Source organism: Pan paniscus, chromosome 1 (genome assembly GCF_029289425.2).
Source record: "Pan paniscus chromosome 1, NHGRI_mPanPan1-v2.0_pri, whole genome shotgun sequence".
Lineage (NCBI taxonomy): Eukaryota > Metazoa > Chordata > Mammalia > Primates > Hominidae > Pan > Pan paniscus.
The window spans coordinates 133,835,182-133,860,871 of record NC_073249.2 but is presented as its reverse complement, the minus strand read 5'-3'; the positions used below and the strand labels follow the sequence as shown (position 1 = coordinate 133,860,871).

General features: G+C 39.6%; 2 protein-coding genes across 21 annotated transcripts in view; one reads left to right on the top strand and one right to left on the bottom strand.

The window, feature by feature from the left end:
• Positions 1-25,178, bottom strand: part of TMED5 (transmembrane p24 trafficking protein 5) — a 28,823-nt gene extending 3,645 nt beyond the window's left edge. The window contains exons 1-4 of one of the 3 annotated variants that reach the window (XM_003808432.7): positions 24,498-24,862; positions 4,611-4,708; positions 797-980; positions 533-581 (exon numbers count right to left, since the gene is read on the bottom strand). In XM_003808432.7, coding sequence (XP_003808480.1) covers positions 533-581; positions 797-980; positions 4,611-4,708; positions 24,498-24,686 — 520 coding nt within the window. In that variant the 5' untranslated portion in view covers positions 24,687-24,862. Of the gene's footprint in view, positions 1-532; positions 582-796; positions 981-3,302; positions 3,374-4,610; positions 4,709-24,497 lie in introns of those variants that run through there. The other 2 variants (XM_055115989.2, XM_003808431.8) reach the window with 2 other exon arrangements.
• The window catches only part of CCDC18 (coiled-coil domain containing 18), a 97,869-nt gene continuing 96,904 nt past the window's right edge, over positions 24,726-25,690 (top strand). For 9 of the 18 annotated variants that reach the window (XM_063606849.1, XM_034931288.3, XM_034931339.3 and 6 more), the window contains exon 1: positions 25,201-25,325. The gene's annotated coding sequence lies outside the window, so the exon portion shown is untranslated. Of the gene's footprint in view, positions 24,863-25,147; positions 25,326-25,690 lie in introns of those variants that run through there. The other 9 variants (XM_057302928.2, XM_055115987.2, XM_034931301.3 and 6 more) reach the window with 4 other exon arrangements.

Below are 25,690 nucleotides of genomic sequence, written 5' to 3'. Positions count from 1 at the left end.
TAGTCCTCACACAACCAAAGGAAATGACTAAGGTTTTTTTTTTTTTTTTGTCGGGGGATGGAGTTTGCCTAGGCACAATCTCGGCTCACTGCAACCTGAGACTGTGCTTGGTCAAATGATTAAGTTTTTAGAGATGGGGTCTTGCTATATTGGAGTGTAGTATCTATTTATATGTGTGACCATGGTTCACTGCAGCCTTGAACTGGGCTCAAATGATCCTCCCCCTAATCTTCTGAGTAGCTGGGATTACAGGTACCTGCTACCATGCCTGGCAAATGATTTCATTTTTAAAAACCCAATTGATATAACTTTAGGTATTTACCTATTACATAATGCATGTGTTTATAATATTTCCTTCTTTGTATGTTAATCTGAACAATTTAGTATTCAGTAAAACACCCAATGTTTTAATACCACAAAACAGTTGTGAAATTAGAAAACATTTTACTTTTCATGTGCCTGCTGTATAATCAGAAGCATAATCTATTTATAATTTAAAAATTCTAACTGCACATTTATAAAACAAACTTACCAAGATGCAGTCTTATTTGCACATCTGAAGCTATTTTTATAATAGGGTCCTGGAAGATAAGTTATTTGAAAACTATAAAAGGGCTATATGAATATAAAATAAAATTAAGCTGATACTTGAGGTCAGAGTATTTACGGCAAAAATAAAATATTAGAAACAGATTTTCCTGGATAATGCAGATAAAATGCTTAGTTCAGTAACTTATTACCATAGTAAGGCCTCTGGCTGTTAATAATTTTTATTTTATTAGACGACCATACTGACCAGGATGTCTTCCAGTTTCATATCCAACATATCTGTGCCAGTAATATATTTCTTCCAATCTTCTTGTTCTTGTGCCTGTTCTCCCATATTATCCAGGATTAATTCAAAGAAAATCACCTTCTCAGAAATGGTGCTGAATGTATTGTCAAAGCAGAACATGTAATCACCAACTTCAGTCTCTACACTGTATAAAAAAAAGTACATGTTTTAAGTTACCTGTATTTCTATTTGTGATGAAAAGCAACTAAAGGTAAAAATAAGAAGTAATAGGCTGAGTGTGTTGCCTCACACCTGTAATCCCAGCATTTTGAGAGGGCAAGGCTGGTAGATCACTTTAGCTCAGGAGTTTGAGACCAGCCTGGGTAACATGGCAAAATCCTGTCTCTACAAAAAAATAACAAAAATTAGCAGAGTGTGAGGATTGCTTGAGCCTGGAAGGTTGAAGATGCAGTGAGGCATGATCATGCCACTGCACTCCAGCCTGGGCAACAGAGCAAGATCCTGTCTCAAAAAAAAAAAAAAAAAAAAAAAAGAAACCAACAAAACAAAAAACAAATAACATAGTTTATAATAATTGGACAGCTTACCCATAAATTTCCTTAGTATTGAAAGATAATTTATAATTTCTTGGGAAAGAAGCAACCTGAAAATATATATGTTCAAGTACAACTTAGACATGTTTGGCATTTACTCAGTAAATTATGGTTAGTGACCTCATTTTTGGAAAAGGATAGAATTAAAAACCTGTATACATAACTCATAATAAATAATATTTATACATTATTAAAAGTATTTTATCATGAGTTCAATTCATATGCAGATATGACTGCCAACCTACCCTACAATTGAGATTAATCTAAACTGAGTTTTGTTTTCAAAAGCAGTGATGGATTGTCCTAAATGTCTTCTTCCAGGCCTCTTACTGATTTTGCCTATTGACTGCCACTGGCTCCCTTACAGATGTTTATGTTTGATCCTAAATGCTTTTTTTGAGAATTAAATAAAACTAGTTTATATTTTATTATTTAATTCTATAAAGGTAATTCAGCCCATCATTAATTATGCCAAGTGCTGAAGAAAAAAATGAATAATATCTGAATTACCAGTACCCTAGTTAAAATTAGTTTCCCATATTAGCGAAAGTTAAAAGCAGGGCCAGGTGCGGTGGCTCATACCTACAATCACAGCACTTTAGGAGTCTGAGGCAGGATTACTGTAGGCCAGGGGTTCGAGATTAGCCTGGGCAAAAGTGAGACCTTGTCTCTACAAAAATTAAAAAATTAGCCGAGTACACACCTGTAGTCCTAGCTACTCGGGAGGCTTGGTTGAGCCCAGTACTTTAGGCTGCAGTAAGCTATGGTCACACCATTGCACTCTGGCCTGGGCAACATAGTGAGACCTTGTCTTTAAAAAAAGAAATTACATTTAAAAGAAAAAGAAAAAGCCTACTTAAGAAAAACCAGTGACATACTCAGATGTTTGCTGCTCTTACAAAATTAATATAGCTAAAGATAAAAGCTTTGTTTAATGTTTGTTTAAAAAACAGATTTGTAGGCTGGGCACGGTGGCTCACGCCTATAATCCCAGCACTTTGGGAGGCCGAGGCAGGCAGATCACGAGGTCAGGAGATCCAGACCATCCTGGCTAACACGGTGAAACCCCGTCTCTACTAAAAAGACAAAAAATTAGCCGGGCGTGGTGGCAGGCGCCTGTAGTCCCAGCTACTCAGGAGGCCGAGGCAGGAGAATGGCGTGAACCCAGGAGGCGGAGCTTGCAGTGAGCCGAGATCGCGCCACTGCACTCCAGCTGGGCAACAGAGTGAGACTCCGTCTCAAAAAAAAAAAAGATTTGTATATCTGGTATAGTGATTAAGAGTGAGTTGGACTGCCTGAATGTATATCCTGGCTTTGCCGTTCACTAGCTGTGTAACCTTCAGCAACTTAATTGTTCTATGCCTCAGTTTCCCCATTGGTAAAATATTTACCTCATAGGACTGTGGTTAAGAATAAAAAAATTAGTACATGAAAAGTGCTGAGAACACTGGCCTGGCATATCAAAAGAATGCAATAAATGTGAACTATTATAAACTCAATTATTTTCTCCCAATTATTTAATGAGAGGTAATTCTACACATGGAAGCAGTAAGATACTTATTTTTCTAACAGTGAATTTTATTATCTCAAAAAGGGAGCAAATAATTGGGGAGAAATAAAGACTGACATACATTTTGAACATTTTTAAAATTCTGAAACTTAAAGATGAACTACATTTTTAGTTTTTTTTTTTTTTTGAGATGGAGTCTCTGTCGCTAGGCTGGAGTGGCGCCATCTCAGCTCACTGCAACCTCCGCCTCCGGGGTTCAAGCAATTCTGCCTCAGCCTCCCAAGTAGCTGGGACTACAGGCGTGCGCCACCATGACCAGCTAATTGTTGTATTTTTAGTAGAGACAAGGTTTCACCATGTTGGCCAGGATGGTCTCAATCTCTTGACCTCGTGATCCACCCACCTCGGCCTCGGAAAGTGCTGGGATTATAGGCGTGAACCACAGCGCCTGGCCCATTTTTAGTTCTTATACACCTATCAAAGAGAAAACAGTTAATTCCAAGTATATCAATATAAACTGACTTTTAAAATTACTATTTCTATCTTATTTAGTAATAGCTTATGCAAATATTTTTCTGAGCTCTGCATAGGTAAAATGCCATTTAAAATGCATTTTAAATGAGTATCTTAAAAAATTATTGTTGAGACATTTTTTTCCTCTCATCCATTCATACATGTATTCAGTGTTTACTGAGTATCGATTATGTATCAGGCATTTTGGTTAACAAAGACCAATAATTTTAATAATAGCTAGTTCTTACAATAGTGTTATGTGCCAGGGATGTTCTAAGCATATGGTAGAAAGCAAAGAGTTTTGGTCCATCCTGTCTCCACCCTGCATGTGTATCCCTGGAGACTTATTTGACTTCTCTGAGCCTCCTTGTCTATAAAATGGGAATCTTGAGTCAAAGACTCTATCTCATAGTGTAATGGAAAGATGAATTTAGAAGCCTATAACATGCCAACCCTTGTTTATAGCAAATACTAGATGCTCCATATTTGCTCTTCTTCCTACAGACTCACAGTTTAAACATATAACAAAACTGACTTAAGAAAATGTTATAGTAAGATAATAGAATGGAACCAGGAAACATACCAGTGAGATATGAAAAGAGGGAAGTGAGGTGTCAGAAGAAGAATATATGGTCTTTTGCTGAACTCTGAACTCAAAGAGTTATAACAAGTATTTTATTTTTATATAGTTCCCTATGATCAGATCTTTTACTTTCAGGCCTTCTAATTACCTAAAACGAATGAGGTCTGAATAAAAAAAAAATTTACGTACACACAAAGATATACTGTCCTGTTTTAAGAAAGAAAACTATGGACAAAAATGGCATATAGCCAGCAGCTCAAGAAACTTTAAGACACATACCTGGAACAGTAGCTTTAAGTTAAAATAGAAAGCTTGTGCTGGCCAGAAGGCAGGTTTAAAATGCCACGATAGATTGAATGGAATACCAGGGGAATACTAATTTACTAACCAAAGCACAGAAAAAATTTAGCCTGGATCAAAAGAAAACACTTAAACAAAAATAGGTTAATGGAAGATGTTTTTGTTTATCAGATGGCACACTATCATGAACTGTTTTAAATCATATGGAATTATCTAATATTGATATGTAGTATCAAATGTGCTAACTTTCCATGCCCTGCAGATAACCCACTGGTATTATTCAGCAATGAAACTCAACTAAAAGAGATTACTTACGTGTGAACTCCATCTGATTTTCTTTGTTCAAAAACTAAGGTTTTGCCTTCTGGAGAGGCAAGATGGAAATCAATATCTAATCCTGCTCCATCTAAAACCTGTAGAAAAGCATACATGAGGAAAACATATATTACAAATTCTGGAAATAAAAAATTATATACAGTAGATCATATGATGTAAAGATTTTCTAAGCTAGAGAGGTAAGAAAGTCATCAGTGATGTCTGAGCTAGAAAAGAACCAAAAGATCATCTAGTTCAATTCCATTCATTTTTGGAACTTGTCCCTTCCTTACCCATTTCTCTCACCATCACCTAAATTTAGGCCTTATGGATATTACTGAAATAAATCTTCCTAAAATAGTGGTTTCATTCAGAATCCCTGTAGAATGGACGGAAACACAAAGAGCAGTTCAAATGCTGGGCGTTTTAGTTAAAACTTAGGCAATTGGCAGGGCGCGGTGGCTCACGCCTGTAATCCCAGCACTTTGGGAGGCCGAGGCAGGTGGATCATGAGGTCAGGAGTTCGAGACCAGCCTGACCAACATGGTGTAACCCTGTCTCTACTAAAAATAGAAAAATCCCAGCTACTCAGGAGGCTGAGGCGGGAGAATCGCTTGAACCCAGGAGGTGGAGGTTGCAGTGAGCCGAGATCGTGCCACTGCACTCCAGCCTGGGCGACAGTGAGACTCGGTACCCTGCCCCCCGTGCCCCCCCAAAAAAAGACTTAGGCAATTTCAGACATTGTATATAACTTTTTTGTTTCCTCTTCAATAAAAGAATAATAATTAACTGTTTCTTAGCCTGGAATTCAAGACCACCATGGTGTGGACTCCAACTGACTTCAACACATTCTTCTACTACTTCCCAGTATGAATTGTGTATTCGAAGCAGGCCGGTTCATTTACTAGCCAATGAATACAATCTGTCCATTTATAATTCCAAAATGTCCTTCTATGAAGATGATGATGATAATCATGGCAACTAACAATTACAGTTGATGCCATAAATTGTCTTAAATGCTTTATGTGGATTAATTTATTCCTTATAACAACTCTAAAAGGTAGGTCCTATTATTCTCATTTTAGTAAAAAAACAACAAAAACTGAGGCACAGAGAAATCATTTTTCCAAAGTGACACAGCATTAATTCATCTAGGCCACATTAAAAAAAATAAGTAAAAAATAAACCAAAGTGATACAGCAAATAAGTGACATGGTCAAAATTTGAACTCAGCAATCTGCCTCTAGAATAATTTTTAATAAGTATGCTGTGTTGCCTCTATTTCTGTTCCATTCTCCTGAATAGGTACTCATCCAATTGTATTCATTCTTTAAGAGCCAGTTTAACCCATTTATGCCTTGTGTTCCATTAGTGGAACACTAAGCATGTAGGACTTATTTATATCCTACTGCTCAAGGTCATTGCCAAGGTCTCATTTTGCAATTCAAAAAATTGCAACCTCCTGCATAAATGGGTCAAGTCCTTTGAAATCTCCTCTGAATCCTCCTGTCCAGTTCTCTCACACTGTCTCTTGTATTACTACAGATTGCACACCTATCCTCTTTGGCACTTATGAGACGTTCTCTGGAATCTAAGCATCTTTTTGTAGGATTCACTTAGCATAAACTTGTAGGTACCTTTATGGACACCTATGTGGCATATCCAACATAGATGATAAGATGGATGAAAATTTTGTTCACTATTTTTATAACTCCAAGGGTACTGGTCCTAACAATGTTATTATCCATATTTTGATTTTTTGTCACAGATGCAAATATTTAATAAATACATCTTTTTATCATCCTATACAAATTAAAGTGTCTCAGTGTTTTCCCTGTAGATCTGTCTGCAAACTTCTCTTCCTGTCTTCCTCTTTCCCTGCGTTTTCTCTTCTGTATTTATAGTGTTTGCTAAAATTTTAAAAAGAATCTATTTGGAACACTATATAGTACAGCCTTTTAACTGAAAAAAAAAAAAAAAAAAAAAAAAAACCTAACTCAATGGCTCCTCTTTTTCTTAACACTCCATTTTATTTTTCATGGTAGCTTTAATGTGATGATATAAAAATTTACCTACTCCTGTGCTTTTATTGTTCAACAGAACTGGTTTCAAATGGCTGGCTAAATGTACATAATTTTCTTCTTTAAATCCCAATGAAATGAAGAAGACATGTAACAATTAAAATCTATAGGCTGGGTGCGGTGGCTCATGCCTGTAATCCCAGCACTTTGGGAGGCCGAGGCGGGTGGTTCACTTGAGGTCAGGAGTTTCAGACCAGCCTGGCCAACATGGCAAAACCCCATCTCTACTAAAAATAAAAAAATGAGCCAGGCATGGTGGCACACACCTGTAATCCCAGCTACTTGGGAAGCCGAGGCAGGAGAACTGCTTGAACCCAGGAGGCGGAGGTTGCAGTGAGCAGAGATCATGCCACCGTACTTCAGCCTGGGCAAAAGAATGAGTGAGACTCCACGTCAAACAAAAACAACCCACAAAGAAGAAAAATTCCTGTTTCAAAAGATGAAAATCTTCAGACAGAAAGGATCTAATAAATGTGAAGCAGGATAAATGAAAAAAGACCATAAAATATGGAGTTTTCCAAAGGATTTAAAAAGTACAATCTTCTATCAAAGAGAAGTAGCAGAAGTAGTAGAGAACTGCAAAATACAAGAATTGGGATTAGCATCAGAATTCTTACATATAACATTAGATGGAAAAAAATAATGGAGCCATGTAGTCAATGTTCCCAAGTAAAAAGATATTTACTGACATGAAAGGAAAAATAAAGCCATTTGCCAGGTGTGGTAGCATGCACTGGTATTCCCAGCTACTTGGGAGACTGAGGTGGGAGGACCACTTGAGGCTAGGCGTTAAAGCCTGTAGTGTTCTATGAAAGTGCCTGTGAATAGTCACTGCACTCCAGCCTGGGCAATACAGTGAAAACCCATCTCTAAAATAAAATTTTAAAATAAATAAATAAAGTTATTTTCAGATATCCAAGGACTCAAAACATTCTCAAAGAATTACTCAAGGATACCCTCCAAAAACAAAAAATATATATATTAAATCAGAAAACAAGCAATGTAACAAAGCTAAGAAAAGATTTCAGTAAAACAAAGTTAAAAAGCAGTTATTGGTAGTGGCTGTCAGGCTTAATGAAATTGTGAAAAATGATTTTTAAGACTATGGAAGGTTAATTAAAAAATCATAAAATATACTTTTTTTTTTTTTGAGACACAGTCTCGCTTTGTTGCCCAGGCTGGAGTGTAGTGGCGCGATCTCAGCTCACTGTAACCTCTGGCTCTCAGGTTCAAATGATTCTCCCGCCTCAGTGTCCTGAGTAGCTGAGATTATAGGCATGCGCCACCATGCCCGGCTATTTTTGTATTTTGTAGAGATGGGGTTTCACCATGTTGGCCAGGCTGGTCTCGGAACTCCTGACCTCAAGTGATCCGCCCGTCTCAGCCTTCCAAAGTGCTGGGATTACAGGTGTGAGCCACTGTGCCTGGCCATAAAATACACTTTAAAAATACAAAATAAATACTTAAAATGCCACAATCTGGGCCAGGCATGGTGGCTTACTCCCGTAGTCCCAGCACTTTGGGAGGCTGAGGTGGGCGGATCACTTGAGGTGAGGGGTTCAAGACCAGCCTGGGCAAGATGGTGAAACCCTGTCTCTAATAAAAAAAAAAAAATACAAAAATTAGCTGGACATGGTGATGCACGCCTGTAATCTCAGGTACCTGGGAGGTTGAGGCAGGAGAATTGCTTGAGCCCGGGAGGCGGAGTTGCAGTGAGCTGGGATCATGCCACTGCACTCCAGTCTGTGCCACAGAGTGAGACTCCATCTCAAAAAAAAAAAAAAAAAAAAAGCCATAATCTGGAACAAAAATTCCAGTTGATTTCAATGGAACATGATGGGGATAATAGTAAAACTGTTAAAAGTTAGGTTAAAAGGAAACATAGACATTAATTTTGATGCTGACAAATGGGTACTTAAACATTAAATAGAGGGACATCTAATTTGGCAATATACAGATAACCGAAAAGCCCTCCCAGTATAAAACCCCCTGGAAATGCTGGATTATATTTTGAAAACAATCTTTCCAACTACATAGCAAGGGCAAAGAAAAAAAAGACATGAAAACTAGAGTGGTAAATGGAAGTTTGTGAAGGGGGTTAACTTGTCACAGTTACCTGGGAGCTTGAGATTTAATATCCCCATGAGGACAGGTCATGAAGCTTTGGGGCTGAATTATGTAAGGAGCAGGAACTAAGAACTATGCATAAAGCTAGGATCTTTGAAGGGTCATACCATCAGTAAAAGGGTTAATTTTTTAAAGAAGTCCACCAGTACATAGAGATCACAAGAAAGCTTGTCCGTCTTGGCCTCAAGTCATATGTGAAAAAAACAATATAAGCTCACCAGGTAATTCATCTATAAGCTTACACATCAAGCAAATTTGTAGTTCACAGTTTCACTACCCACGTGTTCAGAGACTCAAGCAGACAACAATATAAAACGTAGTCCTCCATCGTGGAATGCCTGGGAGGAGGAAATGCAAAACCTTTCTGGAGGGTCATATCCTCAACCTAGGGCACACACGATTCACATAGGATATAGCCCCATTGGGTATGGGTTTGATGGGTAGCTTCTGACATGGCTCTCAATGATCCCTGCCTTTCTGATATTCATACACTTGTGTAATAAATACAACATGGCAAATGTGATGGGATGTTGCTTTCATAATCAGGTTACTAAAGATTGTAACTTCCGTCTTGCTAGCTTGTCCTCTCTTGCTGGCACTTTCTCTTGCCCTCTTACTCGCTCTGATGAAGCAAAGCTTCCATGTTGTAAGATGCGTTACAGAGAGGCTCACATGGCAAGAAACAAGGAAGGCCTCTGGCCAACAGCTTGTAGGGAACAGAAGCCTAAATCCAACAACTAGTAAGGAATTGAATCCTGTCAACAACCATGAGTGAGTTTGGATCCTTCCCAATTGAGCCTAAGATGACTGCAGCCCTGTGAGAGATCCAGAGTAGAAGACCCAGTTAAGCAGTGACCAGATTTTCCTGACTGGCAGAAACTAAAGCTAGTAAATATTTTAAGCCAGTAAATTTTGTGGTTGATTAGTTTTTTATCAATAGATAACTAATGGATCTACATAAGAAAGGAGAGCATCAGGAAAGGAATAAATGAAGAGAAAACAATCTTTTATTTTTTCAATCTAATAAATAGATCATTGTTCAAAGTAATAATAGCAACAATGTATTCAGTGATTACAACATGTGGATAAGTGAAATGAATGACAACTATAAAGGATGGCAGAGAGGAACTGGGAATACTCAGTTATAATGTACCTGTACTACCCATGAAAGTGGACTTGGATTAGTTGTAAGTGTATATTGCAAATCTAGGGCAAATTTTTTTAAAATTTTAATTTGTGTGGGTAAATAGTAGGTGTACATATGTATGGGGTACATGAGATGTTTTGATATAGGCATGCAATGCATATTAACCACATAGTGTAAAATTGGGTATCCATCCCCTCAAGCATTTATCCTTTGTGTTACAAATAATCCAATTATACTCTTTTAGTTATTTTAAAATGTACATTTATGCTACAACAAAAGTGCCTTACAAAGCAAAAATATTTTAAAAAGAACAATTAAGTTATGATTGACTATAGTCAACTGTTGTGTTATCAAATAGTAGGTCTTATTCGTTTTTGTTCTTTTTGTACCCAATACCCATCTCCACACCTTCCCCTCCACCCCCCAGCCTCCCACTACTCTTCCCAGCCTTTGTTAACCATCCTTCTACTCTCTATCTCCATAAGTTCAATTGCTTTCATTTTTAGCTCCCACAAATAAGTGAGAACGTGATATTTGTCTTCTGTGCCTGGCTTATTTCACTTAGCATAATGACCTCCAGTTCCATCCATGTTGCAGCAAATGACAAGATCTCATTCTTCTTTATGGCTGAATAGTACTCCATTGTGTATAAGCACCACATTTTCTTTATCCATTCATCTGTTGATGAACACTTTAGGTTGCTTCCAAATTTTGGCTGTTGTGAACAGTGCTTCAACAAACATGGGAGTGCAGGTATCTCTTTGACATACTGATTTTCTTTCTTTTGGGTATATACCCAGCGGTGGGATTGCTGGACTATATGGTAGCTGTATTTTTAGTTTTTTGAGGAACCTCCAAACTGTTCTCCATAGTGGTTGTACTAATCTACATTCCCACCAACAGTGTATGAGGGTTCCCTTTTCTCCACATTCTTGCCAGCATTTGTTATTACCTGTCTTTTGGATATAACCCATTTTAACTGGGGTGAGATGATCTCATTATAGCTTTGATTCACATTTCTCTGATGATCAATGATGTTGAGCACATTTTCATATGCCTATATGCTATTTGTATGTCTTCTTTTGAGAAATGTCTATTCAAATCTTTTGCCTATTTTTAAATTAGATTAGATTTTTTTTCCTGTATAGTTGTTCAAGTTCCTTATATATTCTGGTTATTTATCCCTTGTCAGATGGGTAGTTTGCAAATATTTTCTCTCATTCTTGGGTTGGCTCTTCCCGTTATTAACTGTTTCCTTTGCTGAGCAGAAGCTTTTTAGCTTGATGTGATCTCATTGGTCCATTTTTGCTTTTCTTGCCTGTGCTTGTGAGGTATTACTCAAGAAATCTTTGCCCAGACCAATGTCCTGGAGAGTTCTCCTAATGTTTTCTGGTAGTAGTTTCATAGTTTGAGGTCTTAGATTTAAGTCTTTAATCCATTTTAATTTGATTTTTGTATACTGTGAGAGGTAGAGATCTAGTTTCATTCTCCTGCATATGGATATCCAGTTTTCCCAGGACCATTTATTGAAGAGACTATTTTCCTCAGTGTATGTTCTTGGCACCTATGTCAAAAATGAGTTCACTGTAAGTGTATAGGTTTGTTTCTAGGTTCTCTATTCTGTTACATTGGTCTATGTGTCTGTTCTTTTGCAAGCACCATGCCATTTTGGTTACTATATCTCTGTAGTATAATTTGAAGTTAGGTCATGTGATTCCTCCAGTTTTGTTTTGTTTTGCTTAGGATATTTCTGGGCTATTCTGGGTCTTTTGTGGTTCCATATACATTTTTAAATTGTTTTTTTCTATTTCTGGGAAGAATGCCAAAGGTATTCTAATAGGAATTGCACTGAATCTGTAGATTGCTTTGGGTAGTATGGACATTTTAACAATATTGATTTTTCCAATCCATGAACATGGAATATCTTTCCATTTTTGGTGTCCTTTTCAATTTCTTTCATCAATGTTTTATAGTTTTCATTGTAGCGATCTTTCATTTTTTCGGCTAATTCTTTTTTAATTTTACTTGTGGCTACTGTAAATGAGATTACTTTTTAAATGTCTTTTTCAGATTGTTCACTGTTGGCATACAGAAATGCTATTGATTTTTGTATGTTGATTTTATATCCTGCAACTTCACTATATTTGTTTATCAGTTCTAATAGCTTTTTTTATGGAGTCTTTAGACTTTTCCAAATATAAGATATATCATTTGCAAAGAAGGATAATTTGACTTCTTCCTTTCCAAATTGGATGCCCTTTATTTGTTTCTCTTCTCTGACTGCTCTAGCTAGGACTTCCAGTACTATGTTGAATGACAGTGGTGAAAGTGTGCATCTTTGTTGTGTTCCAGATCTCAGAGGAAAGGCTATCAGTTTTTCCCCATTCAGAAGATACTAGCTGTAGGTCTGTCATCTATGGGTTTTATTATGTTGAGGTATGTTTCTTCTATACCGAGTGTTTTGAGGGTTTTTATTATGAAGAGATGTTGAATTTTATCAAATATTTTTTCAGCGTCAATTGAAATGATTATATGGGTTTTGTCCTTCATTCTGTTGATATGATGTATCATATCATTCTACTGATTGATTTGAGAATGCTGAACCATCCTTGCATCCCAGGGACAAATTCCATTTCAACCACAAAACTTTTAAAAAATAAGTATAATTGATATGTTGAGAAGAGAGAAAGTAGAATTATATAAAATGTTCAGTAAAAACCAGAGAAGGCAGAAAAGGGGGGAAAGATGTAAAAAGAAGAACAAGTACAATGAATAGAAAGGAGTTATAAACATGGCAATATTAATCCAACAATATCAGTAAGTACATTGTGAATGGTCTAAATATGCCAATTAAAAGAACTGCTAGAGTGGATGACAATACAAGATTAACCATATGCTGTCCACAAGAAACCAACTTTAAATATAAAGACACAGATAGATTTAAAGTAAATGGATGCAGAAAGATATACCGTGTTAACACTAATCAAAAGAAATCTGAAGTAGCTATATTAATGTCAGAGAAAGACGACTTCAGAATAAGGAAAATCTTCAGGGATAAAGAGGGGCATTACTGGCTGGGCATGGTGGCTCACGCCTGTAATCCCAGCACTTTGGGAGGCTGAGGCAGGTGGATCACGAGGTCAGGAGATCGAGACCATCCTGGCTAACATGGTGAAACCCCATCTCTGCTAAAAATACAAAAAATGAGCTGGGCGTGGTGGCACGTGCCTGTAGTCCCAGCTACTTGGGAGGCTGAGGCAGGAGAATCTCTTGAATCCGGGAGGTGGAGGTTGCAGTGAGCTGAGATGGCACCACTGCACTAGAGCCTGGGCGACAGAGCGAGCAAGACTCTGTCTCAAAAAGAAAAGGAGGGGGGGCATTACCTATAATAAATGGGTCAACTTTCCAGGAAGACATACCAATCCTTATGTGTATACACCTAACAACAATGTATCAAAATATGTGAGGCAAAAACTGAAAGAGCCACAAGAAGAAACAGAAAATCATTACTATAGTTGGAGACTGCGACATCCCTCTATCAGTAATTGACAGAGCCAAGAGGCAAAAAATCAGTAAGGATATAGTTGAACTGAACAGCACCATCAATCAAATGTGTCTAATTGAATCTTGAGAACTAATCAATCCAATGACGGCAGAATAACATTCTTCTCAAGCTCATATGGAACATTCACCAACACAGACCACATTCTGGGCCATAAAACACACCTTGATTTGTGCTGTCAGACCACAGTGGAATTAAGGTAGAAATCAGTAACACAAAAATAGCTGCAAAATTCCTAACTATTTGGAGATTAAACCACACATTTATAAAGAACTCATGGGACAAAGAAGTCTCAAGATAAATTTTTTTTTAACTTCAATGAAATGAAAATACAACCTAACAAAAATTTGTGGGATACAGAGAAATCAGTGCCTAGAGGGAAATTTTAACATTGGATGAACTTATTAGAAAAGAAGAAAGATGTAAAATCAATAATCTAGACATCCACCTTAGGAAGCCAGAGAAAGAACAGTAATACAAACCTAAAACAACCAGAAGAAAAACATTAGAGCAGAAATCAAGAAAATTGATAACAAGAAATCAACCCAGAAAAAAAAAAAAATCAATGAAGCAAAAAACTGGTTTTTTAAAAAGATCAATAAAACTAACAAACCTCTAGTCAGGCAAACCAAGAAAAAAAAAGAAAAGACACAGAACACTAATATCAGAAATAAAAGCTGGGTCATCATTAATTATCTATGGACATTAAAAAGAAATAATGGCCAGGCGTGGTGGCCAATGCCTGTAATCTCAGCACTTTGGGAGGCTGAGATGGGAGGATCACTTGAAGCCAGGAGTTTGAGACTAGCCTAGGCAGCAAAGTGAGACCCTGTCTGTACACACATACACACACACACAAAATTAGGCAGGCATGGTGGTGCATGCCTCCCTAGCTACTTGGGAGGCTGAGGTGAGAGGATCACTTCAGCCCAGAAGTTCAAGGCTGCTGTGAGGTATGATTGTGCCACTGAACTCCAGCCTGGGTGATGGCAAGACTCCATCTTAAAAAATATAAATAAAAGGATAATAGTGGTGAGAGGTGACAGCATGCTGGCAGCCCTGGCTCGCTCTCAGCGCCTCCTTGGCCTTGGCGCCCACTCTGGCCACGCTTGAGGAGCCCTTCAGCCTGCCGCTGCACTGTGGGAGCCCCTTTCTGGGCTGGCCAAGGCCGCAGCCGGCTCCCTCAGCTTGCCGGGAGGTGTGGAGGGAGAGGCGCGGGCAGGAACTGGGGCTGCGCGTGACGCTTGCGGGCCAGCTCGAGTTCCGGGTGGGCATGGGCTCCGCGGCCCCGCACTGGGAGCGGCCGGCAGGCCGGCCTGCAAGCCCTGGGCAGTGAGAAGCTTAGCACCTGGGCCAGCAGCTGCTGTGCTCGATTTCTCCCAGGACCTTAGCTGCCTCTCCGCGGGGCAGGGCTTGGGACCTGCAGCCCGCCATGCCTGAGCCTCCCCTCAGCCCCCCACTGTGGGCTCCTGCGCGGCCCAAGCCTCCCCGAAGAGCGCCACTCCCTGCTCCACGGCACCCAGTCCCATCAACCGCCCAAGGGCTGAGGAGTGCAGGCATACGGCATGGGACTGGCAGGCAGCTCCACCTGCGGCCCAGGTGCGGGATCCACTGGGTGAAGCCAGCTGGGGTCCTGAGTCTGGTGGGGACTTGGAGAATCTTTATGTCTAGCTAAGGGATTTTAAATGCACCAATCAGCACTCTGTGTCTAGCTCAGGGTTTGTAAATACACCAATCCACACTCTCTGTATCTAGCTAATCTAGTGGAAAACTTTTGTTGTCTAGCTCAGGGATTGTAAACGCATCAATCAGCACCCTGTCAAAACAGACCAATCAGCTCTCTGTAAAACAGACCAATCGGCTCTCTGTAAAATGGACCAATCAGCGAAATGTGGGTGGCGCCAGATAAGAGAATAAAAGCAGGCTGCCTCAGCCAGCAGTGGCAACCCGCTGGGGTCCCCTTCTACACTGTGGAAGCTTTGTTCTTTTGCTCTTTGCAATAAATCTTGCTGCTGCTCACTCTTTGGGTCCACACTGCCTTTATGAGCTGTAACACCACGAAGGTCTGCAGCTTCACTCCTGAAGCCAGCGAGACCACAAACCCACCAGGAGGAACGAACAACTCCAGACACGCCACCTTAAGAGCTGTAACTCTCACTGCAAAGGTCTGCAGCTTCACTCCTGAGCCAGCGAGACCACAAACCCACCAGAAGGAATAAACTCCGAACACATCCGAACATCAGAAGGAACAAACTCCGGATACGCTGCCTTTAAGAACTGTAACACTCACCGCGAGGGTCCGCGGCTTCGTTCTTGAAGTCAGTGAGACCAAGAACCCGCCAATTCCGGACACAGTGGAACATTATTAATAAATCTATACCCACAAATTTGAAAACTTAGATGAAACAGGCCAATTCCTTGAAAGATACAAAGTACCAAAACTCATACAAGAAATAGATAACCTGAATAGGCCTGTATCTGTTACAGAAATTATACTGATAATTAATAACCTCCCCCAAAAGAAAGGACCAGGACCAGACAGTTTCAATGGTGAATCCTACCAAACATTTATGGACAAAATGAAACCAATTCTCTAAAATCTCTTACAGACAATAAAGGCTGAGGGAACAATTCTTTACTCATTCTGTGAGGCCAACATTACCCTAATTCTAAAACCAGAAAAGACATTACAAGAAATGGAAACTACATACCAGTATCTCTCAGGAACACAGATGCAAAAATCTTCAACAAAATATTAGCAAAGCTAATTCGACAATGTAAACAAAGAATTACAACCATGACCAGATGGATTTGTTCCAAGTATATAAGCCTGGCTCAACATTCATGAATTATTTTGTGTAATTCATCACATCAACAGGCTAAGGAAGAAAACTCAGATGATCACAGCAATGGGTATGCAAAACATATTTGATAAAATCCAATATCAATCCATGATATTTAATATTAAAAAAATCTTAGCAAACTAGGAATAGAGGGGAACTTCCTCAACTTAAGAACATTTACAAAAATCCTACAGCTAAGATCACATTTAATGGCGAGAAACTAGAAGCTTTCTCACTAAAATCAGACACAAGACAAAGATGCTACTCCCTCCTTACTCCTCAACACTATACTGGAAGCTCGAGCTAATGTAATACAACAAGAAAGGGAAAGAAAAGACATACCTATTGGAAAAGAAGAAATAAAACTGTCCTTGTGATAGTCCATGTAGAAATCCTAAAGAACTGCCAAAAAAAAAAACCCGTCCCGGAACTAGTAAGTGATGATAGCCAAGTCTCAGTATACAATATTAACATACAATAGTCAACTGCTTTCCTATACACCAGCAACAAGCAACTGGAGTTGGGAATAAAAAATACAATACCATTTACGTTAGCACTAAAAGAAAAAAAAAGAAAAAAAGAATTAGGTACAAATCTACCAAAATATGTACAAGATCTATAATCCCAGTAATCCCAGCTACTCAGGAGGCTGAGATGGGAGGATCCTGAGCCCAGGAGTTTGAGACCAGCGGAGTTACATAGCAAGACCTCATCTCAAAAAAGAAAAAACAAATTAGTACATTGTTGGTGGGAATGTAAATTAGTACAGCCCTATGGAAAACAATATGGTGGTTCCTCAAAAAACCACAAATACAACTACCATATCATCTAGTAATCTCACTTCTGGTATACATCCAAAGGAACTGAAATCAGTATGTAAAAGAGATATCTGCACTCCCATATTCATTGAAGCATTATTCACAATAGTCAAGATATAGAAACAACCTAAGTGTCCATTAATGAATGAATAAAGAAAATGTGGTATAGGTACACAATGGAATACTGGAGGACATTACACTAAGTGAAATAAGCCAGGGACAGAAAGACAAATACTGCATTATCTCATATGTGGAATTCCTAGAATTCCATACAGTTCAATTCCTAGAAGTGGAGAGTAGAACGATGGTTACCAGAAGCTGGGGGTGGGGGGCTTGGGGAGAGAGGGAATAGGGAGTTGTTGATCACAGAGTACAAAGTTTCTGATAGACAGAAGGAATAGGTTTTGAGATCTATTGCACAGGAAGGTGACTATGGTCAATAATAATGTATATTTCAAAATAACTGAGACTGAATTTCAAATAGCTCATCATAAAAAATTATAGGCAAGGCAATGTTAATTAGCCTGATTTAATCATTACATGTTGTATATATGTATCAAAACATCACGCTATACCGCATAAATGTATACAATTATAATTTGCCAATCAAAAATAATGATAATAAATTTTTAAAGCTAATGAAGTAGAATATAGAGCTGAAGAAATTATCCATAAAATAGGAGAGTGAGACAAAGAGAGAAATTATGAGAGATTAAGAAGCTTGGATGATCCACTTAAACTGCAGTGAAAATGCAGAAGCAGAAAATTTAAAAAGCTACAAGAGAAAATAGAGATGAACTACAAATATATAACAAACTGACAGGAAGCTTCAACAGCTATAATCGAAGTCAGAAGACAATAAAATACTAGTTTTGATGCATTTAGGAAAAATATCTGTCAGTGAAGAATTCTTTAAGTAATTCAATTCTTTAAGAAAAGTCAAGAGAGCAGAGCCGTAAGAACCAGAGGAAAACAAATTAAGCCTGAAATCAGTCCTATTCAGACTTCCAGTTATATGAACCAATAGACTTCCTTATTAAAAACTGATTTGGTTTGTTTACCTATTGGTAAAAACTTTGTAAGGACTTTAAGGACCATGACATTTTAATTAAATAATCATATATGTTTCACCCCATCAAACCCTATATGTTTTTATGAGTATGGGAAAAGGTGTGGAAGAGTTCATATCTAGGAGAATGACAACAGGCATTCAATAGAGTTACAAAGAGGTTTTTTTTTTTTTTTTTTTTTTTTTTTTTGAGATGGAGTCTCACTCTGTCACCCAGGCTGGAGTGCAGCAGCACGATCTCGGCTCACTGCAACCTCTGCTTTCCGGGTTCAAGTGATTCTCCTGCCTCAGCCTCCCGAGTAGCTGGGACTACAGGCGCGCACCACTGCGCCCAGCTGATTTTTGTTTTTTGTTTTTTCTTTTTTTTTAAGAGATGGTGTTTCACCATGTTGGTCAGGCTGGTCTCCAACTCCTGACCTCGTGATCCACCCACTTTGGCCTCCCAAAATGCTGGGATTACAGGTGTGAGCCACCGCACCCGGCTTTTTTTGCTTTTACATCTTTGTATTGTTTGACTTACTCTAAGGAGGTTGTATATTACTTTTATAATTGGAAGTAAAAAAATTCATAAAGGAGACAGGTGTGGTGGCATGTGCCTGTAGTCCCAGCTACTCAGGAGGCTGGTTGAAGTGGGAGTATCACTTGTGCCCAAATTCAAATTCAGCCTAGGCAACATAGTGAGACCCCATATCTCTCTTTTTTTTAACTTTTATTTTAGGCTTGGGGATACATGTGAAGGTTACATAGGTAAACGTGTTAAAAACCACAATTATTTTTGCACCAACTTAGTATTTCATCACCCAGATATAAAGCCCAGTACCCAATAGTTAACTTTTCTGTGCCTCTCTGTCCTTCCACTGTCCCTCCTCAAGTAAATCCCAGTGTCTGTTGTTTCCGTCTTTGTGTTCATAAGTTCTTACCATTTAGCTCTCACTTCTAAGTGAGAACACGTGGTATTTAGTTTTCTGTTTCTGTGTTAGTTTGCTAAGGATAATAGCCTCCAGCTCAACCCATATTCCCACAAAAGACATGATCTCATTCTTTTTTATGGCTGCATAGTATTTCATGGTGTATATGTACCACATTTTCTTTATCCAAACTGTCATTGCTGGGCATTTAGTTGATTCCATGTCTTTGCTATTGTGAATAGTGTTGCACTGAACATTCGGATGCATGTGTCTTTATGGTAGAATGATTTATATTCCTCTGGGTCTGTACCCAGTAATGGGATTGCTGGAGACCCTATCTCTTAAAAAAAAAAAAAAAAAAGTATATATACACACACACAGACTCACATAAAACCCAAATATATATATTAAACTATTAAATATATTATTCTCCCCAAAACCCAGCCATTTAGATATATATATTTATATAATACTTAAAAGCCATTTATATATATATATAAATGGACCTCAAAGGTATCTTTCACTCTTCTTCCTTAGTATCTTGGCACATGTTCTTTCTAATCCATTGTCTTGTTCCACTTACTCCCTTATGCCTATATATATATATATATATATATACGCACACACACACATATATGGCTTTTGAGTTTTTTTATATACATATTTATATATACATATACATTTATATGTATATGAATATATTTTGTATATGTATAAAATGTGTGTATATATAATAGATATGTGTGTGTATGTATATAAAACAAAAAATAATAAATACTCAAAAGCCATTTTTTCCCAAAGATCAATAAAGTAGTCCTATCTACTTTATACATGTAATATTAGGCATGTATACCTGTAGATAAAATGGAAATAGGAGATATTCCAAATGGCATCAGGTATATTATACAAGTAAATTTTAAAAATTAGATGAAATGGCCAGTTTACCAGAAAATATTGAAATTTGGCTCTATACAAAAATGAAAGACTAATAAAAATTTTTAAAAATTGATATAGCTATATTCTCCCAAAAACCCACCCAGATAGTTTTACATGTTTGGTAAACATCTGGTTCACTCATTCAATAGATACTTTTTAGTGCCTATTATGCCCTTAAAAAGGTATTGTTGTTCTAGGCTCAGGGTTTATTTTCTAGCTAACATTTTTTGAGTGCTTATTTGGTGCTAGATACCATTCCTTTTACATGTATTAGCATATTTATTCTTCACAATAATATATAGTGGGGAGCAGGTGATTACTGTTAAAGTATAGAAACTGGTACAGAGAGGCTCAATACCTTGTGGCCAAAACGATCTTTTAAAAAACACAGATCGAGTTAACCTGCTTATAACTATTCAGTGGCTTATTACTGGTCTCTGCAAAAGACCCATATCCTTAACAAGGACCTAAAAGCCCACAGTGATTTGGTTGCTGTTGCTACTGACTGCTCTAAAGTAGACTTGTACCACTTTTCTCTCTCTGTATCCTATCTTTCAGGACCTCAAAGGTATCTTTCTCTCTTCTTCCTTAGTATCTTGGCACGTTGTTGTTCTTTTTTACCCATTGTCTCGTCCCACTCATTCCGTTATGCCTAGTGAAAGTCTGATAATTCTGTAGATCTTAACTCTACTTCTGGATGTCTTTCAATTTCCAGATAAAATGAAGTCCTCCTACTGAGCCCACTCATAGTCTTATGAACTTACCTTCATTACCCCTAGTAAATATTTTGACATGTATTTGTGTAATAATTTGATTAATGTCTGTCCCCATACTTGATTTTATGAGGGCACAGACTACACACACACACACACACACACACAAACATATATATATATTTTTTTTTGAGGCAGGGTCTCGCTCTTGTCACCGAGGCTGGAGTACAGTGGTGTGATCACAGCTCACCATAGCCTTAACCTCCTGGGCTCAAGTGATCCTCCCACCTCAGCCTCCCAAGTAGCTGGAACCACAAGTGTGTGCTACCATGCCTGGCTAACTTTATTTTTGGTAGAGATGGGGTCTTGCTATGTTGTCCAGGCTGGTGTGAAACGCCTGTGCTTGAGTGATCCTCCCACCTTGGCCTCCCAAAGTGTTGGGATTACAGGTGTGAGCCACTGCACCTAGCTGATATTTTCACTCACCATTGTATCCCTAGCAACTTGGATAGTGCTGACACATATCAAACACGCAAGAATGACTTAAATTTCTAAATGGATTATCTATTTTAGTCATAAGATACATGAATTGGCATTAAAGTTCTCAAGAACCTCTATCAATGTAATGTGAGGCTAGTCAATTATCCAAAAAGTATTCTCCTAAAAACCTAAAAAGTAAGAAATTAGTAAAATTTTCAATAAGTAACCAAGGACAAAACTAGATTTTAAAAACTAACTTTAAGACAAAAATTAGTAGGATGTAGTTACTGGGAAATTAAACAAGTTGGGAAATACAAACAGGGTGGAAGATGATATTTACCCTACACATCTCACCAACACTGTCTAGGATTACAGACAAATGATTTTACCTCTTTCCTTAATCAAAACAAATTGTTTACGGAGAATGTTTTAAAGGAATAGTCCCAGCCGGGCGCGGTGGCTCACACCTATAATCCCAGCACTTTGGAGGCTGAGGGCTGGCAGATCACTTGAGATCAGGAGTTTGGGACCAGTCTGGCCAACATGGTGAAACCCCGTCTCTACTAAAAATACAAAAATTAGCTGGGTGTGGTGGCACATGCCTGTAATCCAGCTACTCGGGAAGCTGAGGCGGGAGAATCACTTGAACTCGGGAGATGAAGGTTGCAGTGGGCCAAGGTCGGCGCTACTGCACTCCAGCCTGGGTAACAGAGTGACAGAGGGAGACTCTGTCTCAAAAAAAAAAAAAAAAAAAAGGAACAGTCCCTTTAAGAGTGACTAAAGATGTAAAGAATAAAGCTAAACCAAGCCAGCTACGTAACTATAGAGGTATAAATGTAAAATTAACATTCATTGATTATTTACTATGTGTCAGGGATGATCTATGAGCATTTTTAATAGACCACTTTACACTGAATATGAGCATTTATTAACTCATGCTTTTTCAAATCAACTCTATGATGTAGTTACAATTATTATCTCTATTTTACAAGTGAGAAGATCACATAAATTTTAAGTAGGCAGAGTCAAGATTTGAACCCAGGCTCAGGTTAAGAGCTGGTGCTCTTAACTATAAGAGGACAGTAGTTAAAATAGATATCTTCCCTAATACGTGTGTAAATACTGAAGATTTTTTTTATTAATACAAATTGTTTTCTTATCTAGACTATTTCACTAGCCCTCTAGTTAGTTTCCTTGACTCTAATTTTGCTCTCCTTAAATCCATTTTCCACACTGCATCCAGTGATCTGCTTAAATCTTAAATGGACTTGTACAAAATTAAGGAAAACCTACTCAGCACGGCAAACAAGGCTATGATTCATGCTTAATGACCCCAGCCTTCTGGCCTCTCCGATGTCCTTTTCTGCTACTCCCACCCTAGACTTTATATGTCTTAAAGTCTAATACAAACTCAGTACTTGTAGTGTCCACTACACACTAACCATCCCCACTTACACTATGTATTTTAAGAACTATGGATCTTTTTGTTCGCTTTTCTGAAATGCCCCTTGCTCCTGGCATTTTCGTCTCAATTAAGCATCTTTCTGGATTAAATTTTATTTTCTCCAGGAATCCTCTTCTGAAACCCTTAGAAGTGACCCTCCTCTACTGGTACTTAGCCATCCTTTATTGAAATTACCTGTTTATGAGCCAGTAACCTTTATTAAGCTCTTTGAGAAGAGGGATTCTTTCTTTCTCTTTTACCTACATCCCGCACAACCCAGCTCCCCCTCCGTCTCCCCCACCTCCATGCACAATTCCTGGCACGTGTTAACTGTTCAGTAAATGTTGAACTTTTGAACTTTACTGGAAATCAAGAAACACTGAGTTTTAGCCTCAGTTTTGCTCACTATGTGATTTTAGATATTTTATTCTCTGTGCTTATCGTGTGTATCTATATACAACTTAATCCTAAAGTTCCATCGTATAAAAAATTCTACAACTTTTTATTTTGCTCTGTATGTGACAGTACCTGGTATTTAAAAACAATTCTCTACATCAACTCAAAAAATTAACATTTGATGATTATAATTAACTTCTAAAAAACTGAAAGATAAAACACATCAATGCCTTTTTTTTTCCCCCTGTACTGCTACCTGAAAACATCGGAATTTGCTGTGGAACGAACAAGATTTCTTCTAAGAAATTACTCCCTACCACCATGACTACATAAAATAAGGTAATTCCCAGCAAGAATATTATGCAGATACTAAAAAGAAAACATGCTAGGCATGGTGGCTCACGCCTGTAATCCCAGCACTTTGGGAGGCCGAGGCGGGTGGATCGCCTGAGGTCGGGAGTTCGAGACCAGCCTGGCCAACATGGTGAAACCCCGTCTCTACTAAAAATACAAAAATTAGCTGGGCATGGTGGCGCACGTCTGTAATCTCAGCTACTCGGAAGGCTGAGGCAGGAGAATCGCTTGAACCCGGGAGGCGGAGGTTGCAATGAGCCGAGATAGCGCCACTGCACTCCAACTCTAGCCTCAGCAACAAAGCGAGACTCCGTCTCAAAAAAAAAAAAAAAAAAAAAAAACAATGACACGAGGGAAATGCTTACAATGCTCAATGAAAAAATGAAAAGAAAGGTTATAAAGTTTTAATATACGATTTGATCTTTTGAAAATAATGGATATATAACTTAAACGGAAATGTATCATTAAATATAGCAACAGCGTCTTCCAAAAGATTTCAAAATCGGGCTTAATGCCAATTACACGATCATAATCCAAAAACCCTTAACTGAAGCAAAGACAGTGATTTGTAACATCTGAATTGTGTGAAAGGGGTGGGGGTGATTCAAACAAGTGTCATCACCTTGTCCAATGATGAAGGAGAACGTGTATCAGTTCTGCATTGTGAAATTCTCAGTATCAGAGCGTGTAGTGGCTAAGAAAAGCAGTGGGCGAATTAGGAAACAAAGAGAAAAGCCAGCGACATCACCAGTTCTGGCCTCCTTCCCACCGGAGGAAAGGGGAGAAGGCGGGTAGTCATCAATTCCAGGTCCAGCCTAAGTTCTGGGTCCCCGGCCCCAGCGAGAGCCTCGCCTCGCCTCGCGCGCCTGCGCAGAGCGGGCCGGCTTCCTGAACGGCCCTTGCCTCTTCACCACCAGGGCCGTCCACCAGAAGTTTCTAAACGGGTGAGAGGCGACAACGCAGTGCAGCTGGGTTAAAGGAAGGAGGCTGGTTTATCCCCCGCACTTACTTGGTACTCGATCTCCAGCGAGGCCTTCAGGGGCATGGGCTGGTAGAAGCACTCCTTCTGGCCGGCGGGAAGGGTAAAGGTGAAGTCGCTATCGAGGGAAGGTGTGAAGCCGGCCGCCCCAGGCAGCAGCACCGGAGACAGAGCGGCCAGAAGGAGCACGGGGAAGGGCAGCCAGATCTTGTCGCCCATCCCTGCTGGGGCGATCCCGGGCTGAAAGAGGCGTCAGGTACTGTTGTCTCCGCTCCGCGTTTCCTCTCTGGACTCCTCGTGGTTGACAGGGAAATCTGGAGTCTGAAGAAACTCCAGGTGGCGGCCGCGGCGGCGGCGAACACTCCCTCCGAAAGAGAAGCGCAGTTCTTCAAACGGTAGGGACTCTGGGCGGGGCTAGCAGTCCTGTTCCGCAACCGCCTCAGTCTCGGCCCCCTCAGGCCAGGCATGAGCGCCGCCCGCCTCTCCCCTTGACGGCCTCCGGTTCCCATGGCTTCCCCCACCAATGGGCATCATGGCGGTAATTGTGGGAAATGTAGTCCCGGGCGGGCTCCGCTAGTGGGCTCGGGCGCGCTCGCCGACCACGATCCCCGGCAAGCCCCGCGCCTTCGGCGGCGCCTCACGCAGTCTGCGCCGGGGCGGGGCAGTGACCGGGTAGGCGCGTCCCAACGGCTCCCGCGGCAGTTCGAATTCCGTGCTGCCGGGGTTCGCTGGTCTCCGAGTTGTGTCCGAGGCTTCCACGCGCAGGGGCCCGAGAAAGGGTCAGAGGCTTCCTAACGCAGACTCGAGTGCGAAGCGCGCAGTCGCCGGGTGGGTCTCTCCCCAGCGACGATTTGGGTGGTGAGCGACTGCGCCTTGGCGTGGGGAAACCGGCTTACCTGGGGGAGTTTTGTTCCTTTCCCTCCCGGCACCTTGGATGCGCTGGGACTGGTCCTCGTGGTTGCTGAGCATGCTGCTCTGAACGGTTGTATTTTATTTGATGAAAAATAGGAGGCCGGGCGCAGTGGCTTACGCCTGTTATCTCAGCACTTTGGGATGCCGAGGCGGAAGGATTGCTTGAGCCCAGGAGTTCGAGGCCAGCCTTGGCAATATGGCGAGCCACTGTCTCTATAAAATTAAAAAAAAAAAAAAAAAAAAAAAGAGGAAACTGTCACTTCCGTCCCCCACCCCCGCCCCCGCTTCTTTCAGACGGATGTAAGATTAGC